This window comes from Lissotriton helveticus, chromosome 3_2 (assembly GCF_964261635.1).
Source record: "Lissotriton helveticus chromosome 3_2, aLisHel1.1, whole genome shotgun sequence".
Lineage (NCBI taxonomy): Eukaryota > Metazoa > Chordata > Amphibia > Caudata > Salamandridae > Lissotriton > Lissotriton helveticus.
Genome location: NC_136062.1, coordinates 128,312,178 through 128,332,720, shown reverse-complemented (window position 1 = coordinate 128,332,720; position 20,543 = coordinate 128,312,178). Strand labels below are relative to the sequence as shown.

The window sequence follows — 20,543 nt, the reverse complement described above, 5'->3', positions numbered from 1 at the left end:
GCAAACCTGCCTTTGATATGTGTATTCAGTAAGATAAAAGCTTAAGCTGCTTTGATGGTTGATATTTAAAGCGTCATTGATGATCTCTCTGTGGGTAGCTATCCTGAGCAAAGTGGTGTCTTTGTTTTGCACTTGTTACGTCCTACATGATGATGCTCTTTTGTAATGTCATGTGGTGAGGGTTACACAGCTGTAACATATTGTTTGAAGAAAGTCTTGAGTCTTTAGCTAATGTGGAGAGAGTTAAAATTTGGTAGATTTTGACTGGAACAGTATTGCGTACACTTTGTGCATAGCTTTAGAATACATAGCTTCATGTTTTCTCTTTCATGCATATGTTGGCTTCGTGTCTAATGATACTTCTGATAACATGCCTTATGTAGTCCTCTTGAGGTCTTGTGGATGCTGGGTAGTGGGAATTAGAACATTTCTTAAGACAATACTAAAATTCTATTAAAGCCAGACATTGTGAAAGGAAAATTCTTTGGTGATGGTATATTAATGCCTGTAAAAGAAACTCCATACATTACAACAGTATTGTTTTTTATGTGTAAATGTATTTTATTGATTTCATTGAAATTCACAGGCATGACAAAGCAACATAGAATCCACCATAATGATTGATAAGCAGTCTGGGCGACCATGTCTGATATGCTAAACACATACCCTGTGGAGTGCCTATGCCCCTGGGTGGTAGCGAGAAGTGGAAAGCTATCCCATAGCCTGCTTAATAAAACAACCTTAAAAAGAAAACCCAAACATGCCCCCCATCCCCAAACCTCCCCCCTCCCAAACCAGTGTGTCGATTTCTCGGAGTGCAAATTGGTATATGCTCATTTCTCTCATCGTGTGTCGTCAGCGGGCCTATGAGGGTCAGGTTTGGCATCTGTCAGGCGCAGCAGGCGGAGGTATGTAGGGCAGGTGATTTTTTTTAATTCTTTGGAAAGAAGTGTAACCAGAGGCTGCCAGACTGTTCGGAATGATGCCACTGATTGTGTAAAGTGGCTTGAATGCATTCCATTCTCAATGTGAACCATAGTCTGTGCAGCCACCCTGTGTGAGTGGTTCGGGTGGTCGTTCCCCAAAGGGACAAGATGTGTTGAGAGGCGACGTGTATCGCAGTGCCCATCTGGCGTCCTCGCAGTGATTTCAGAGGGAAGGTGAGTGTGTTTGGAAGACCAAGAAGGGTGTATGCCGGGAATCTTGGGATCTCAGTGTCAAATGAGCTATCTATGTCATTGAGTACCACTGTCCAGTATTCCCTAACTTCTACGCAGTCCCATAATAAGTGAGTCAGGGTGCCCTTTTCCCCGCAACCCCTCCAGCAGGATGCGCTGCGTGTCGGGTTGCCTCTGTGAAGCCTCACAGGGGTAAGGTATCAATATGTAGCCAGTTTCACCGCCATTTCCCTGCCCACAGCATTCCTTGCAGTGTGGTTGGCCCTGTAGTAAATTGAACTCCATTCCCGATGTGACAATGACCTCCCTAACTCCTCCTCCCAGCGCCTCTGTCCCGCCGTGTGGTGTGTCTCAGGAGGGGGAGTAAGCATCTTATATAATTCTGTGATGAGACCCTTATCCGATTCTTTCGTTATCAGCCATTTTTCAAAGCCAGTCATGTACCTACTAACCAATGGGGCCTGTTCGGGTTGTGTGAGCCAGTGTCGGAGCTGGAAGTACTGGAAGAGCTGTAGTGAGAGACAATATCATATCCCCGGGTCAGCTCCGAAAGGGGAAGAAAGCCTTGGAGATCGAAAAGGTGTCCAGCTGATCTACAGCTAGATCCCCGCCACTGTGAAAATGCATGAGGGTCAGTGCCAGGTGGGAACTCAGGTTTATCCAGTAGAGTGGTGAGCGGGGAAGGGAAGGTAGTAAGGGCCCGTTTAGCAGCAACTGTGTCCCATACTCTCAGGATTGTGCGGGTAATAGGAGATTTCTGAAGATATCGCGGCCTGTGAGAGCGGTGGAGGAACGGTATTTTCCAGAGAGACGTCTGGGCCATGGCCCTGTCTTGAAATAGCCACCTCTTCTCCGATTCTGGCCTATACCACTCTACTAGATAGCGCAATTGTGCCGCTTGATAGTATTGTTGGAGATTGGGGATCCCCAGACCACCCTCATCCATCTCTCTGTATGCCAGTTGCTTATGTAAGCGTGGTCTCTTTCCCCCCCATATGAAATGTTGGAGGGCTGTTTGTAGGCTCGCTATAGTCCCAGCCGGTGGGGATATTGGAATAGTTTGAAAGATGTATAGAATCTTGGGATGGGCCGACATTTTCACCGCCGCAATCCTTCCCAATAAGAAAAGCGGCTGCTTGGTCCAGCGCGCCAGATCGGCATGAATTTGCAACGCAAGGCTGGTGTAGTTGAGGGCAACCGTTTTCTCTGTGGACGGAGTAAGGGTGATACCTAGATATGGAAGTTTTGACTGCACCAGTAAGCCCCCCTTGTATCCTAGTGTGTCAGGGGCAGCACGTGCATTCTTGCCCAGGGGCAGAATCAGTGATTTCCCTTTATTCATCCGGAAACCAGACACTTTTCCGAATGTTTCCACCTCGTCCAGGAATGCGGGCACAGAACTCTCTGGATGATCGAGAGCTGCTAAGATGTCGTTGGCGTAGTGGCCTATAGAGTGCGGCTCCCTGCCAAACGTAATCCCCTTTATGCGCGGGTTATCCCTCACCTTCTGTGCCAATGGTTCGACATAAAGTGCGAACAAGAGAGGGGAGAGGGGGCACCTCTGCTGTGTACCGCGCTGGATTATAAGGGACTGGAACAGAGGCCACCCAGGCGAACCCGCGCCTGGGGGTGATGATAACAACTCGCAATCCATGCCTGGAAGCGTTCACCCACTCCGAAATGCGTCGGGACCCTCTGCAAGAAACCCCAATTCACACGGTCAAATGCTTTTTTAGCTTGATAGCTAGCAGGACCGAGTCTGATTGCTGGAAGTGGGTTTTGTCAATCAGGTGCAGAAATCTTTTAGTATTGTCGCTGCATTGCCACCCCGGGACAAAGCCGATTGATCCGGGTCAATAATCCCGGGAAAACAAGAACCATGGCGTGCGGCCAGCACCCCCGTAAACAATTTAAGGTCTAAGTTTAAGCAGGGAAAAGGGTCGAAATGCCGAGTATTGTGTAGTGTCCTTACCCGTTTTGGGCAGCACCACGATCTCTGCCTCCAGCATGCCCGGCGGGATTGAACCCGGGCCGTGGAATGAGTTAAAAAGCTTAGTGAGTGTTGTGGGCAGCAGTGGGCAGAAGGTTTTATAAAAACCGGAGGAGAAGCCGTCCGGACTGGGCGATTTTAGAGGTCAAAGGCGGGATATGGCCGCCACAACCTCGTCAATTCTGATGGGAGCGGCTAATACGTTTGCGGTCGCTGGGGTCAGCGCCGTGGTGGCGGCGTCTCACAGATAAGCGTCAATATCCGCTCCCGTGCTAGTGTCAGCGCATCCCCATTCCCGTCTCGCAAGGTCTGGATTTTTGAGCGATGGATCTTTGCCTTCGATGCACTGGCAAGGAGGCGACCAGTCTTGTTCCCCCCACATAATAAGTATGGGGCAGGCGGAGGGCCACATACTCGGCCCTATCGATGTCTAAGCCTGCCAGTTGGGCCCTGGCCGCTTTCAGTTGCTTCCAGATTCTGGGAGCTCCAGTTCGGTTATGGACCCGCTCCATTTCTGCAACCTGGGCCGTTAAGGCCTCGCGTTTTCTTTTACGGTCCTTAGATTCCGCTGCTGCCAATGCAATAAGTTCACCGTGCACCACCGACTTCAGGGCCCCCCACAGTGCTGACGCTGGCGTTTCGGGATTATCATTGATCGCTAAATACTCGGTAATGCACTTGTGGAGTTGCTGGGCCACAACGGCGCATTGCAGGAGGGGTTCTCGGAGCCTCCACCCACCCGGGGGCCGCCGTGCCATGGGGATTTTGAGTGTAAGCTCCACCGCGTCATGATCAGAGATAGCTGCTGGGGTAATCCACACGTCTACCACCCGAGCCTCCAGCTCCGAAGAACCTATGAAGTGGTCCAATCTGGCATAGGTGCGGTGTACATGAGAGTAAAAGGTGTACTGTGACAGGTTTGGGTGCTTAGCTCTCCACAAGTCCACCAGCCCTCTTTGCTGAAGCCAGTATTTGCCTGCTCTGGAAATAGCGCCTGCGCTGCAATACCTGTGCACGGACCTATCTTTGTCAGTATCCATTACTAGATAAAGGTCCCCTCCTATTCAGAAGGGGGTCTGAGGAGCGTAGAACCTCCGAGAGGGCGTTTCGTAGGAATGGCTCTTTCCCCGTATTCGGTGTCTATAGAGATCCTATTGTCATCTGCTGGCCACCTACCAGTATACTGTGAGCTAACAATCTGCCTTTGATCTCACCCACCTTTTCCTTGACCTGCCCTCAAAAGTGTCTAGACACCAGAATTGCAACACCTGCCTTCTTCTACGGCGTAGAAGAAAAGAATTGGTGGGGAAATGCCCGGGATCTTAATCTATGCCAGTCCTTCGAAAGCAGGTGAGTTTCTTGGATCAAACAAATTTCGGCACCTGAATTTTCCAGATATGAAAGCACCGCCCTCCGCTTAATGGGGTTGTTTAGTCCCTTCACATTTAGAGTCAAAAGCCTTAAGGTAGTGTCTGACAAGATGAAGTCAATGGATTGTGCGCGCTAAGTTAGTCTAGTGACCAACCATCCTGCCGCAGGTTGAAGCCCTGCCTTTCCCGACACACTGGTTCCACCCCGACACACTGGTTCCCCCCCTACCCCGTCCCATCCCCGGAAACCCCCTTGTCCGAGCCCCAACCCTCCCACCCCAAGCAACAGTTCACTCACAAGGTTCCAAAATCCCAACGACTTGTCCTACCCCCCCTCCTCCCCTAACCCCCAACATGGCTGACCCCACAACCCTGCACAACCCCCCAGCCCCCCACCTTCCTCCCTTACCCCAACAAGGAACTTCCCATTGCAAATAATAGTCCCAGGCCTATCGACACACAGTTCAGGCCTGTGGTAACCTTACGTTGAGGTGCGTGTGGCTGAGGCGACCCTGACGGCCCCCCGCCCGAACCCCCATCGGACCCACGCGGTACCAATGCAAAGTCATAACCCCCTACAGTGCTGCATCAGTTCAGTAACGCTGTGTCTTTGGACTCCTCCTGGACAGACCAAGCTTGTTCCTGCACCATTGTTGCTGGGTCCGGTTTGAGATGGGTCTTGGTTGAAGGTCTGCGACCCACTCGCTGCCAACCGTCGCGGGAGGGTCGCGGTGTTTTCTCCTGTGAAGATCTTAGAGGTGCCTCCTGCGTCAGTGCGTCCTCGCCGAGGTCGATGCCCAGCAGGGCACATGTGTCCTGCAGTGACCGGAGTTGGTGTAAGGCTCCATTCCATTTAAAAATCAGCCGAAAGGGATGACCCCAGGAATAAGGGATCCCTTTGTTGCGCAGTAACGAGGTAACTACCCTGAAGGTTTTCCTCTTGTGCAGGGTGACAGCTGAGAGGTCCTGGTATAATGCCACGCGGTAACCACGATGTTGGGGAGGTTGTTTCTGGCAAGCCTCTCTCAGGATCTGCTCTTTCAGGGGAAAGTCAGGTAGGAAGGCCAGGATGTCAGGCAGGGGGCAGGTGCGCGGCGCGCCAAGCCTACCCTGTGCGCCCTGTATATGCGAATTTCAAAGTCATCTGCTTCCCCCCAAAATTCCCGGAACATTCCGTGTAGGAAGCTGGTGATATTGTCTCCCTCTGCTTTGGGTGGCACACCTCGGACCCGTATGTTGTTCCTCCGAGAGCGATTTTGAGGTCCTCCGCGTGTGCCTGAAGGTCCACCTGCTGTTCACGAAGACGGATGACCTCTTGCTGCAATTGTTCTACTTCCTCGTTCCGATTGTGTTCCGTGTCTTCTATCGCCGCTAATCGTTCCCCCAGGCTATCCACGTCTCGGCGCAATTCACGGTACTCCCCGGCCATATCTTGTTTAAGCATCAGGAAGTCCTTGCGCAGGGAGTTAAATAGGGTTTCCAAAAAGGCTTTAGTGATAGGGGCCCCTCCGTCGTCTTACCTTGTGGTTTCCCTCGCCGCTACCGGAGAATGAGGACCCTTCTCCCCCTTAGGGGTGCCCTTGACCAACATGTCCGTGATAGTGCGTCCGCCCCTGCGCCCCACATTGGCCATGGTGCGCTGTCAGTTCTGACACAGGGGGCCCCGAAGGGGGGGGGGGATTGCTTTCTGATGGTTGCGGGTCCACTGAGAATTCAGAGGCCACAACAGTATTGTTTTTTAAATGATTAATGGTGACATACCGTGGTGGCTTTGGAATCTTGATTAACTCCTTTACAGGAGAGATCCATTTGATTGGGCAGTAATTTTAGGATGTTGCCCATGGACAGAGGGATGTTTAGGACGACCTAGCCACGGCTTTAACTGCCTCCAAGACCTCATGTGAACAAAAACAGGACTACTGATAGGAGCTTTACCTCTGCTCCCTCACCACAGCTTCTACATCATAAGGAACCACAGCTGCCACCAGGTCATGGAGCAGAGAAGGGACCACTTCTGCAACCAGGGCAAAGTACAGTAGGGACAACATCAGCATGTGCTGGAGAACACGTTTTTTGTGAAAGAAGTACAGTCTGGAGGAGAGGGCACAAAGGGATTAGAAGCAGTCTGTTGTAATCATCTCTCTATTGAAGTAGAAATGAGAGACCCTCCCAAGCCCTGAACATTGGTGAAATGGAGGGGAGGAGTCAGAGGTTTTGAGGCAGGAGACCAGCATTGGAAGATGTCTTGACCTGTAGATTCTGCTGTTGTGGGGTTGGTATCCCTTAGATCAATCCCTCCACCAAAAACAGTGGCATGCCAGGGTGTTTGGATCATCTGTGAAGGCTGGTGCTGCCAGGACTGTTGTGGCATGGTGTAGCTATCAAGCATCAGCTGTACCGCTGGGGGAGATTTTGTTTTTGCGCTAGGGAGGCTAGGCCCAGTGAGTGCACCATGGCTTTGCTGCTTGCTGGGACATTGTGGATGCTGTTGAAGTGCCCTAGAGGTGGGTAAGCCTTCTCTGCAAAAAGCTGCTCACCATGAAAGCGCATGTCTATGAGAGTCTTCAGGAAATCTCCTGAGATGTCCGAGAAATGTACCTAAGCATGGCAACATAGAGGAGAGCCTTGCCCATGGATTAAGCAACTCCTGTAACAGGATCTGTTTGGAAGCATTCGGAAAAAAGTTTTTTTCAAGTGGTCAGGCAGACTAATAGCTATCAACTTAGCTAACTTGAAAAAGCGGCTCAGCAGGAACAGTATGTTCACTGTGCAGAAATTGAAACTACCAGAGGCAGACACTTTTCCGCCCATATAGTTAATCTTTGGACTCTTGGCCTTCGAGGCACTGTAGTAAAGGCATTTGGATTCATCTTGGCGTAGGAGGCTTGAACCACTAAACATTCTAATTATAGATGTAATGACAATAATTTTGATTTGCACGGAGCAGGTCTGTGTCATCAAGCAATTTGCATGTGGGCTCCCCCTGTTTGTCACTGGTATCAGTAAAGGCTCAGCCTTTCTTGGTCACTCAGCCTTTCTTGTCAAAATGGATGGTGGAATCAAAGATCGCTTGTTCATCTTTCTGATTCTCAAGCTGATTTTTTTATTAAGCTTTCCAGACAAGAATGAGATGATTCTGATTGGATTCATTTTATTCATGATTCAGTTGCTAATTTTGGAAGTCAATCTTCCACTTTGGTTTCCATTTCTCAATCCAGTCCAGAATTTATGTCTGATACCAGTTCAGTTGCAACAAATCTTGATGCAGGTTCTTCATCGCCAGAATTGAAGGCTCATTGTAGAAAGTTGCCTTCAAAATTTAATGACTGTTATGTCTTCAAATATGGTTCATTTATTTTCTGAGATTCGTTTGTTTACTTTGATTGTTTTGTTTTCAAGTGTTGTTTATCATTTGTTATTGTTTTTTTACATTTACTTTCCTGTGAGGAGGGAGAAGTTGTAGTATTAATTATTATTGGCATCCTCGTGCTGCCTCGAGGATGCCTACTGTTCTTGTGTATCTTTTAAAGAGTGTTCCATGATCTGCTGCTGAACGCGGCATGACAGAGCGTGTGTTTAGCATGGAAAAGCCCTTACTAAAAACCTCCCAAAGCAGCGCTCAGGCGAGACCTAAAAAGGAGTCGAGGTCAGGAGGATTGCACAATTGCGTCATATTATAAAGCTAGGTGTAAAAAGAGAGCATTTCCTCCTGCCCTGGCTCATTCTCAACAGTGCTGAGTTCGGAAATGTAATCATTAACCCAGCCTTGAGACACTTTGAACAGTTGATCTTATTGTGTTGCTTGGTAACAGCTGCACTTTTCCTGTGCCAGGTCACAGGGCTTAGCTCTTCGAGACTTTCTTAATTACCTATGTTCTTTTTCTTAGCCACTTTGTTTCAGTGCATAATTTCTCTTTCTTCGATGAGATTTGTTCTTGAACAGTACAGTATATGCGCCTGTGGCTGATACTTCCAAATCCTCTAGGTCCAGCTTGAAGGGCCCTTGTTAGGAGATCCCATCTGCTAGGTGGCTGGGATTTGTTTTTCCAGATATCTCTAATCTTGGAGGCTGGATGATGCATTGTCTACTGCTGCACTTCGGCTCTTTTTTTTACGAATTCTATTGAGTTTGTGGAGGTCAAAACAGGATATTCCATAAGATGATGAACTTGTAGATGATTACATTTGTATATTGGAGAAAATTGCAGCCCACATCTTATCCAACATCGTAGGATTACACACATTAAACAAAAAATAACTGCATTACACTAAACCCAATTCTCCATCTAGTCACTTCAATGCATCTAATGTTTACTTGTGTGACTGTCACAGGTGTATGGTGACAGTGTAAACCCTCAGCCTTTTTTGGCATATTACAACTTCATTCATTAATTGATGATCTTCTGTAGAGTGCATCTCCGTTGGTATGTTCCTATATGTGGCCCACTGCTTCCATATTTTAGTGTGCTTGTGTGGACATCCACGAGCAATGAATACTGGTCGTTCTAACTCCATAGCATAATCCATGCTTCCCTTCCATGTCGATACACAAGGGGGGATGTCAGCCTTCTAATGTTTGACAATATCTTGTTTTGCAAGTGTCCGGCCCAAGAATAATAAATGTCTTTTATAATGTGATTGCCCCCAATTTAATTTGTGCAATGCAGGAGTGTGAGTTTTGGAGCTCGAGGAATACACATTTTAATACTGCGGATCAGCTTTGTAGGACCCCCCACCAAAAGCAATTGAGAGTTGTGCATGCCAAACTGTATGTAGGAATTTGTCGTCTTCGGAGTGCAGCGAAGACACCGGGGAGAGGGGATCAATTCAGCCCGTCATAATCTTTTTCGAGTGTAGTCTGCACTTTGGGGTTTGACTTTATTTTGTTCTGTAATTTCATTCACACCTTTTTTTAGAGTCTGCCTTGATCTTAGCTTAGCACTTTTTGACTCCATTCTCTTATTAGTATGCAGTGAGCATTTGTTCCCTTTTTTCCTGGTTATGGAATTGTTGGTTCTTGCTTATCTGTATATTGGAACTGGTAATCCAACATGTCCTGTTGTTTGTATATGTTAAGTGGCCAGATACCAAATTGGTTGGTCTACAACTTTGTAGTGGCTTGGCATAATCTCTTTAACTAAGGATTGTGAAAAGAAAGAGGACTAAAAGGTTTATACTTTGATTTCTTAGCAGCAATATATGTTCTACTCCTTTTTAGGTTTTGCCTACGCAATGCGTACGAAGTACGCATGCGCTAGCAAAATCTAATGATATCTCTATGTGGGGTCGGGTATCCGCCCCCTCCTCCCATTGGCTAGCTCCATAAATGGAGGCTAGCCATTGGGAGAAGGCTCTGTCCGTCAATCTCGGACCAGATTCGGGGGCGTTCCCGAGAATTTTTCCACTTTGGCTACGTCACGCTACGTCAGCCAAAAGCCGGGAACGCCCCCGAATGTGGTCCGCCATTGAAGGCACCCGGAAGAAGTCCAGGTGAGTGCTTGCTTTATTTTGTTGCTTTTTACCGCTGCCTCGGCTCCCGTTCCCGCCCCCCTACCACTGCCTCGCTCTCCGTGTCTCCCCGGCCCCGTTCCCGCCCCCCTACCGCTGCCTCGGCTCCCGTTCCCGCCCCCCTACCGCTGCCTCGCTCTCCGTGTCTCCTCGGCCCCGTTCCCGCCCCCCTACCGCTGCCTCGCCTCCCGTTCCCGCCCCCCTACCGCTGCCTTTATATATTGTTTCAAGCTTCCAACAGCAGTGATTGCTTAGACCGAATCCCGGTTTCTAATAGTAATTCAATGCAGTCCAGAGAAGTCAGTCTCCGTTGTTGTAAAGTTCCGTTGCCATCTAAACCACATAAAATGTTTTATGGCGAAGTAAGCTTGCTTCTCTATTTTTGATTGGTGAAAGATCCAGGCACGTCACAATCCCTTCGCAGACGTATAAGCAGCTGTTGCTGCCCAATTTTTCGGAGAGTGTCGACGTCTGAAGTAGAGAGTGGAGCCGGAGACATGGAGCTGGTTCCCCGACGCGTAGGCCCCTTGTTACCCCTTCAGTACGCCGAGTGCGGCAGTACGCCCAGTCTGCTATTCAGAGAGTCTGGGGGAGACCAGTATTTCAGGGCTAGGGAGCAGGTAAGGTCCCGAAGGGGTTTTGCTTATATGAGTTAAACTGACGTGTGTGGGGAGGGGGGGGGGGGGAGAGAGGGGGTGTGGCTTTGACAAGTTTAACTGAGGATCAGCACCGTCCCACGCCCGAGCTGCGCCCAAAAGTAAATCCGCGGGGAGAGTCCTGGACTATAAGCATAGAGCGACCATCCCCCCCTACCCCGTCAATTTAACTGGAACAGCACCCAGGCAAAGTCCCTCAAGGTCTGGACTGCACCCCTTTACCGCCACCATCCGGGTTAACAATTTCCGCATCTTGAAAAGCGTGAATGGCTAGTAACACCCCTCCCCCTATAGAGTAAGGCCCAGGGCTAATTATCTTCCTTCGGTGGGGGAACAAGACTACCCCTCCCCCCGCTTGATTTGGACACAAAACCTCGAAGCCTTTCTGAGCCACATACTGTACTCCGGTTAGCCCAATCCTACATTTGAGCAGCCCTGCTCTGCATAATCTTAGAAGCAACACATTTGACTCCCTTTCTTTGCTCCCGTTTACAATTGCTCCCCCGCAACCCTCATCGATCTCCAGTGATCCGGACCCTTAGGGCAACTATCACCTGCATATCAATAAGTGGCCTTAACATTAGCCCCAGGTTTATAGGTGAGACCCCATGTTACCCTTGAAATAAAACGAATCGGGTGTACCCCAAAACTGGCGGTGATGTATAGAGGTGTTTTGAGCAGAGACGGATTGGGAACATTATTGTTACGCTCTCAGTAACTTTGAGCATTTGGGTTTGCCTTTGGACATTCTGTTCTTGGGGCTGCCCTGTGAACGGGGGCCATAAAATGGGCGTGGTAGATTTGCGGACCACGGTGCATTGGCTAATCTGTGAAGTGTTAATTAAGCCGGTCCACTGGAAGCATGCAGTGAGTGCATCATCGTATATAGGTATAACTGAGGGAACAGTATTTATGTACAGATATACCTAGCATATCTTCACCCTTTCGGTTATGTCTGCAGCAGATCAGAGACATAATTTCTCTGCTGAATATATGCCTTTACTTTGGTGCGTCCAAGTCTTCCTAGGTCGTGTTTTTTTTTTTTTTGCTAGTGGGTATTCCAGAAACTTCTTCAGCGTCACTGACCCGCAAGGACATGCCCAGGCAGCCCCTAGGCACCAAGGGAGCCTGGCTTGTGGGGGCGCAGACACTGGTATGACCCCGCCCATTCGTGGCTGGAAAGGTGACTACAGGACAGAAGGCAGCAGCCGAAGAGCAGTACTGGTCTCTTTGTGTGTCATGGGAGCGGCGTTTGTGTTGGACGAACACAACCAGTGAATGCCCTCTTTGCTGGTGATAGTCTGGGGAATAAGGAAGTGACCGCCAGGAACATGAAACGTCTATCAATAAACCGTTATGATTTATATCGGCCTGGTGATTGGCAGACTTTAAGTTTCACTATAAAACCTTGGCAACAGACGTCAACACGCATAGTAGTATTTAATATTCGGGGTTCCTAAATGTGTGCGTCTGTCTTTGGGATCTTCACATTTAAGTGCTTCCCCTTCCTTTGTTTAAATCAGCCTACTTTTCATTTACGATATTTTTCTTTTGGAACATTTCAAGCTACGTGGTGTGTTAATTCTGAGTTGCCGGTCAACGGATAAGCTGGGGATAGTCACAAGATGTCCATTTCATGCTTGTACATTAGTGTCGTTATTATGTTGCTTGGGAGGGCCAACCCGTGTGGCAGTTGAGTAAATTCTGCTTCTAGAAAAGACCACCTATGTGACGCAATGCAGCACATTTTGTGATAGTATTACTTCATTATTTTGTCATTTTTACACTTCTTAACACTGTCTAGGCATTGGTTGCACTTAACTGGTACCAGTTTAACATTTAACCATTGACAGCCAATGTGGGCTGCAACCCTGTAACGACAAAGCCTTGATGACTATTTTATAAAAAAACAACAATAAAAACTATATTGTGATTAAAAATAGCAATAAGCAACGGGTTCCCAGTTAAGCTTTGCAAAGGGCCTTCCACTGCACATAAATGTGCATCACTGCTTTTATTAACTTCTGAACGGTTTGAACCAAAATCAAATTAATTACAATCTTCAAATTATACAGCAGATGACGGATTATGTGGTAAATCTACAAGTCAGTACCCTAGTTAAGGGATGGACTAACCTGCAAGCTCCGCTTTGTATCGGGCTTCGTCCCCAGTCAGCATAAAAGAAAGGAACAGTAACTGGCGTCTGCATGGTGCTGCTTACCCTTTTCAAACAGACCAGTCATCGTTATTTAGAGCAACTATACTGTTGCCTGCTTGTGCCTCCGTGTGCCCCTGTTGCCTGCTTGTGCCTCTGTGTGCCCCTGTTGCCTGCTTGTGCCTCCGTGTGCCCCTGTTGTCTGCTTGTGCCTCCGTGTGCCCCTGTTGCCTGCTTGTGCCTCCGTGTGCCCCTGTTGCCTGCTTGTGCCTCCGTGTGCCCCTGTTGCCTGCTTGTGCCTCCGTGTGCCCCTGTTGCCTGCTTGTGCCTCCGTGTGCCCCTGTTGCCTGCTTGTGCCTCCGTGTGCCCCTGTTGCCTGCTTGTGCCTCCGTGTGCCCCTGTTGCCTGCTTGTGCTGTGTGGGTGTGTGTGGAGGGCTGTGTGGCTGTGTGTGTGGGAAGCTTTGTGTGGCTGTGTGTGTGGGAAGCTTTGTGTGGCTGTGTGTGTAGGAAGCTTTGTGTGGCTGTGTGTGGGGGGGGCTTTGTGTGGCTGTGTGTGTGGGGGGCTCTGTGTGGCTGTGTGTGTGGGGGGCTCTGTGTGTGTGTGGGGGGGGCTCTGTGTGTTTGTGTGTCATTTGCGAGAGATAAAGCTAGTGGCATTGTAAATGACAATGCCATTTATTTATGTTAAAAAAAACTGTGTGTGGGGGGCTCTGTGTGGGGGGGGCTCTGTGTGTTTGTGTGTGTCATTTGCGAGAGATAAAGCTAGTGGCATTGTAAATGACAATGCCATTTATTTATGTTTAAAAAAACATAAATAAAAATAATGTCAAGCGCAATGCCAATAGCTCTAACTTTAACAAAGGCAAAACCATTGCATTGTAAATGCTTGTTCTTTCTTGGCACAATACTGCATTCCCAACTTTCCTGCCTGACCTTTGTCTTTGATTGGTAAGTACTTGCTTGGGTATCTGCAACAAGAATTGCCAGCCGAGAGTACAGGTATACCTATCATCAGGTTAAACAGGGGGGAGGCACTTGAAATTTCCTAAAACATCAAGAATGATGGTATGCCTAACATTCTGTTGTGAGGAAAGGCAGGACTCAGTATAATAAAGATACATGGTAGCTAATTAAAGATTCCTTTACTGCACTGGCCACGAGTAATGTGAGGTAGTGGGGGGGCGGTCACTCACACATACACTCACACCCATCCAAAAACAACTGCACACAGATAGACCTGCCATTCAACAAGCACATACATACATGCATATCCATTCACTGCACACACTTGCACATACACTTACACAGCGGCGGTTTCTGCATGAGGGCGGGTAAGAGTCGCCCCACCCTCTGCGGCCGTGCTAAACATGAAAAATAAAATGGCAATTTAATTATCTCATTGTCATTTTATTTTTCACGGGCCAAGCCACAGCCCCCAGCCGGGAGAGATGGGTGCGTGTCCTCCTCTCCTGCTGATTGGCAGCAAAGAGGACTGAAGGAGCTAGCTGGACGCTCCAAAGTATGCATGTCAGTTTGGCCATCTCTCTTGCACCCACCAAATGACATGCGCACTCTGCAGCTCTCCACCCAGCTGTCTTAGACAACTGGGTGGAGACTAAGTACAGGCCTACAGGGCCTGGAGGAGCGCGCAGCTAGATTGCTCCATCCAATCCTGACGCTTCTCTCATGCTGGTTATCAGTACGAGAGTAGCACCAGGATTGATTAATGGAATTGGTTGGAGCAGGAGCACTCTGAGCTGAGGGACCAGATTGATGAGGACATCAGACGTGCAACAAGCAAGGTAAGTGACTTAATTTTATTTTTTATTCATAGCCACTCGCCTTGCCTGCATTCATGCACCCACCCACCACCCATTTGCCCTCCCTTCTTATATAGCTACTTGTCAAACGCCCCTGCACATACATTCATACAAGCATGAATGTACCCAAACAATTTTTAAAAAGCACTTGTGTAAAGAAAGCAAAAGGTACCGGAAGGAACTGAATGCTTCTGGTAGGGAAGGGAAAACCCAATGATCCTGCCTTCTCATCTCATTGGCTGACCTTGTTTTGGGTTAACCAATGAGAGGAGGACCTGCACAACCTTTTCACAGAGTGGGATAGGAAGAGTGAGAATTACTAACCCCACCACACTCTGTGATGTGGCGTCCATGATAGACACTCAGCCCTAGGCACTTCAGGGCTTAAAACTGAAATACCCATATCTGAGGATATCAGTGATGATCCCCTCGTCACGAGGGGAAGGACCTTGCAGTGCTTTGCTAGCCTGAGCAGGGCTGTGGAATCGTTAGCCGGGCACAGCTTGGCTCAGGCTGCCAGATACCTGGGCATTTAGCACATGTACAGCGCCTGTCTGCCTGACCCGACCATGACGACTGTCTGTCAGGCTGACCTTCTGCTCAGCCTGACAGACACTCATTGTACATGAGTGGGGGGAGCGTCGCCCTTAATGATGGGCCACCTCTGTTTAAACAGCATCTTGATAGCGATTAAGCAAATTAATATTAGAGCCCTCAGTTTGTCTATGGTGGTAATCCATTCTGTGGGAAATTACTCCATGATTTTACTACATTAATGTATAATGACAACTGAAAAAGGAAATGCGCGCATAAGTATATTTGGAGGCTGGATGCTGATGTTGACATTCACTTGTATTTGTGTGTATTTGCTCAGTGAAGCTGTTCTAGCCATTGGCTGGCTTACTTCCTCCCTGTGCTCCTGTGCAGTCCTACCCTCTAGGCTGGGTTAACGGTGGACTATTCTTGAGCATCCTTAGGTTGCAGAAATAGATGTGCTCTGCCAACTTCTGTCGCAGGGCATTCCTTTGTAAGCAGGCGGGGATGAGGGGGATTGAGCATCATCAGCACTGGCGTTTTATAGAGTTTGGGTGTCTTTCCACAGAAACACCCATACGAGTTTGTCATATTACTTCTTGACTTCATCGGAGAGCATATTCAGCTCTGCAGCTATGCACTTGTGATGATTTTTTTTGCGCTTGTTTTTCGAGGGTGGGTGTAAAAAGGATCCTGTTGCCTGCAGTTTTGTGACCCGGGGACCGTCCTGCTTTCCAGGGAAGCAGAGCAGTATCCTAGTCCTTGGATGTAGTTGGGCAGTAGGCTTGTGTTGATTTTGTTGATGCTGCTTGAAGGGATAGGAGGATTGTGACTGTGCTGCTCACAAATGAAGATTTTCCCTGTGCAATAAATTTGCCTCATTTCGGTACTACCCTTACTTTACCACATGTAACAAAGGTGGTAACAGTCTTTCAGTTTTTCTTTTTTGACAGCAATTTTAGTATTAGATTATAAATAAGACCCTGTCCACAGTACTGCATTGAAAAACTAGTCGTATGCAAGTGTGAATATGTGCATTCTTCAGTGGACACCTGTCCCAGCTCTTCTTCCTTTCTAAAGTCATCAACTATCACTCCTATTCATATTCTCCGTTTCACACTCTTGGATGAATTTGTAATAATAAATATTATTGTTGCCGTTTTTGTTATCATTACGGTTATTATTGTTGTTATTACTATTAATGTCTACTATGTGATTGATGTGCTACACTACCAATAAAGAATGGTGTGGATACATATATGTGCAGTATTCTGCATATCTTGACATGTTAGTTTTCTTTTGCGAAATCATAAAAAATTCTTTACCAATCTTGATATTGACCATACAGAAGTTGCTGCACCAGAGAAAGCAAATCTTTATTGACATAGGCCTAGTTAGCAGACTCCTCATCATTTCTGCATCTTTTTTCCAGGCCGTTGGTTATGTGTTGGAGGGGTTAACAGACCCATTTGTCCGAACAGGCCATCGCCTTGCTCTGTACCAGCGTGCATTGCGTATTCGAGAATCAGCCAGCTGTAAGAAGTTGCGACACCTGTTCCAAAATATGCCTGTGATTGAAGTAGAAGATGTCACCCATGTGAGTAAAATCAGTAATTGTTTAAACACTAAGTTTGAGTTGGAGAACCCCACTTGTCCTTCCAGGCCACCGCCTTATTATTTATAATGGCACAATGCATATATGAGAATCCCTCCGCTGCACAAAATTATGAAACCTGTTCGAAAATAGACCTTTGCTCGCAGTGGAAGGTGTCACCCCTGTGAGTAAAGTAAGTAATTGGTCTTCACACTTAAGATTATTTGGCAAATCGTACACTGTAGCATTACTTTCCACTTTTTGTACTGGATAGCCTGCTCCTTTCATAAGGAATTGGTTAAGCAGACAGTAGTGTTATAAACATATATATTTTGTTTAGTGCTAGCAGTGTTCAGGAATTGACAATTGGAGTAGTCATTATAGAATTATTTCTAACACATCCAGAATACCATACAGTAAAACAACATTGTAGGAAAAAGATTTAGCAGTTTCACTTGCAGCAGTACCATGTTGACCTACCTTGTTTGTTTTTCTTAATTGTACATATTTTATAAGCTGATACCTCCTGATAACATGCAGTTCTGGCCTGAATCAGAGATCATAATTTATACCTGCTCTTATATTCACCGGATGGTGGTCCTTCAGACATCCAGATGGAGTGATAAAGAGCAAATGCAGAGCCACGAACTTGGAAGATGAAGGTATCCCTGGCCCAAAGACCCGTGCAACATACGTGATAACCTAAGGTGCCTGGTCACCCGTTTTCTCCTGTGACAATCAAGTTAGTCCTCTCGACCTGCACTATGAGTTGAGCAGAGCACAGGTTGAGGAATCTGTTGTGGGGGTAAGGATCGCGCTGTCCGGTGTGAAGACATTGCCTGGCCTGATCAAATGGATGATTTTGGGTGTACACATCCTACACACTATGTCCACTGTAAAGGAAATGTATGTTTGTGGAATGTGTAGGTGTAGATGTATCTGCTTTGCATACTCCTGCCATCTCGTGCTTTGCTCGCACGTGCCCAACTTCTTTTTCGTCCAAGTCTCAAGATATTGTGGCTCCTCTTATGACTGGTAATGCTCATGGGCATCAACTCCATTGTTAGCCGCGGGATGATCCACAAGATGATTATGATGCGGTTACACTGACTTGTATTTATATTAAGTCAAGCCCTTCTCTCCAGAGGTCATTCACAGGGAGGCCACCTTCCACAAGGTAGATCTCCACACAGTCCCTAAGGAGAAAGACTTCCTAATTGAGATGCTTTCAGACACCCAGCGTTCAGTTCAATACCTCTGCATGGTCAAGTGCATGTTAAAAAGCGCCACAGACCCTTTAAGGACCCGGTGAAGGCTAGGGTGGTAACTCTCAGGCTGAAAAAGATATACAAGCCCTCTACTTCAGTCCCTCGCTGTATCGGAGGTCAGCTCCCACCAGGCTCATTTGTGGTGCATACTGCATGCAAACGGGCTAATGCACAGGGGACCGGGGATGTGCCACTTCCAGAAAAGGAGATTAAGAAGATTGATGCATCATGTTGACATGTGACTATACTGACTAATGTCTTCTGGTTTATTGTTTGATGTATAAAATCAATAAAATATGTTATAAAAAAAAGAAGATTGATGCAGCAGGTAAGAGGGTGGCCACTTCCTCTGCCACTCACTGGGGTATCACCAACCGAGTTGGCTTACTCTCCAGGGATGATAGGGCCCAGTGGGATGAGATGGGAGACTTGTTACAAGTTCTCCTGGATCTGTATAAGCAGCGGGCCCAGGAATTAGTTGCAGAAGGGTAGACTATTTCCAAGACTAGGATTTGGTGTGCTATAGACACTACTGACAACGCTGTCAGGGGCATTAATTCCAGCGCTATGCCTGGCTCTGTGTCTCTTGCTTCAAACTGAGGTCCAGCAAAGTACTCCGGAACCCAGTAGGTGGGTTGTACAACATTCACACATATTTCCCTTTGCAATGGTTATCATACATTATTATAGTAAAATCATGGAGTGCAAAGTCTCTTGCAGTGGTAGCCGCTCAACTTTGGAGGAGTGACTTCCATGTCTACCCTTACCTCGAAGACTGGCTGATCAAGAGCGCAACACAGCTCCAGTGCTTGGCTAAAACCCAACTCACCATAGACCTACTACACAGTCTAGAGTTGACAATCAATACTACAAAGTCTCTTTTCAAGCCCCTACAAATCCAACCCTTTTTAGGGGCAAGTGCCGTGGTTGGGAAAGCATTCCCCAGCCCCGCACAAGTTCAGGCCTTTCAGAGATTGCTCCCTCTCTTTCAGGCAGATCTCCAGTAACCGGACATTCATGCTTCTCCTCTGTATGATGGCCTCTTAGATTGCCATTGTCCCCAACACACAGTTTCTCATGCACCTGCCGCAGGAATGCCTTGCAGCACAATCATCACAAGCGGACAGTCACTAGAAAGGTCTAGAGTTGATATTGGGTCCATACTAATTGCTCTCTGCAGTGGTGGAGCGCCAGCAACCTGTTGCAGGGTTGGGCTTTTCTAGAACTAGTTCCACAACTGACCATCACCATGGCTGCATCCCTCACAAGGTGCGGGGTACACTTGCAAGGTATCACTGTCCGAGGCTTGGGGGCACCCCATCAGCAGGGTCTCCGCATCAACAGCCTTGAGCTGTTGTCCACCTAGCTAGATCTCAAAGCCTTCCTTTGTCACGTTCACAACCATACTGTCATAATGCATACTGTCTCTTATTGTTAGTTCTACTGTAGAGTCTCCAAGATGTAAAGCTCTGTGCCATGATAGGGGTTTATACAACTGCCAAATACATACTGTAGAACTATCACACTTAAAGATATCTTCTAGTGATTGGGCAAGGAACATTTACATCCGTAAACTTTGCTTAGTGTGTTCTGTGATTGTTACTACTTCTTGCACTGGACCTTTAACTAAATTTTGAGCACAGAGTAATGACATCTAGCTAACCTTTGGGTTGTTTCTGTGGCCAACAGCTAGAGCCTACAGTCTTTTGAACTTCACCTTTAAAATTTGTTTTGCAACATGTGGCCCACAGTGGTGGTTGGCAGAGTGAATCCTGTTTGTGTGGGGGTATTTGATATATAAGTCAGTTGGAGCTGAAAGGGTAGAGGCGCTGTGAGATTGTGAGCCTCTACATACAGTGGGTAACGGGCAGATCTTCCTTTGCCAGGGTTCGGTGCATGCAACCATGCAATCATAATCACTGCCTTTTGTGGTAGTTTCCGAACTGTCCATGCTGTTGTCTATATCTTCATAGAGAAAAATATACTTATTATTTTATACTTTAGACAGCGGTGTGGCCAAAGAGAGGCAGACAAAAAGATGTACTAGGTACTTGGTGTATGGTTCTTTAATCTATTTTCTGGCACCACCTTAGACTTTTGCTCCCAATACATTGAAGCTAATAAGGCCACTCTGCTTACAGGCATGTTTGCTTGAGAGTGAACTCAGTACAGCATTCTTGAATGAACATACCCAAGCATATGGTGTCCCTTTGTATAGCTTAAAACAGTTTTTATAAACACCAGGCACTAGAGATCATTGATTTGATCATATTTTGATTTGAAGTGAAAGAAACACCCCAAGTTTTGACAGATAAGGGACTGAAAAGAAGAGAAGAGATAACATGACCCTTTCATCAACCACATATTTATTTCCAATGTTTAATAAAGCACCAAACCAGGTTGGATTCTGGCATGAATCTGGAGAGGTGATGTACTTGTTCAATACCGTACATGTAGATTCTGATACCA

At 47.3% G+C, this 20,543-nt stretch overlaps 1 protein-coding gene across 1 annotated transcript in view; it reads left to right on the top strand.

Moving 5' to 3' along the window:
- Positions 1–20,543, top strand: part of FAN1 (FANCD2 and FANCI associated nuclease 1) — a 234,852-nt gene that overhangs the window by 141,646 nt on the left and 72,663 nt on the right. The window contains exon 9 of the mRNA XM_078684916.1: positions 16,645–16,809. Coding sequence (XP_078541042.1) covers positions 16,645–16,809 — 165 coding nt within the window. The remainder of the gene's footprint in view (positions 1–16,644; positions 16,810–20,543) is intronic.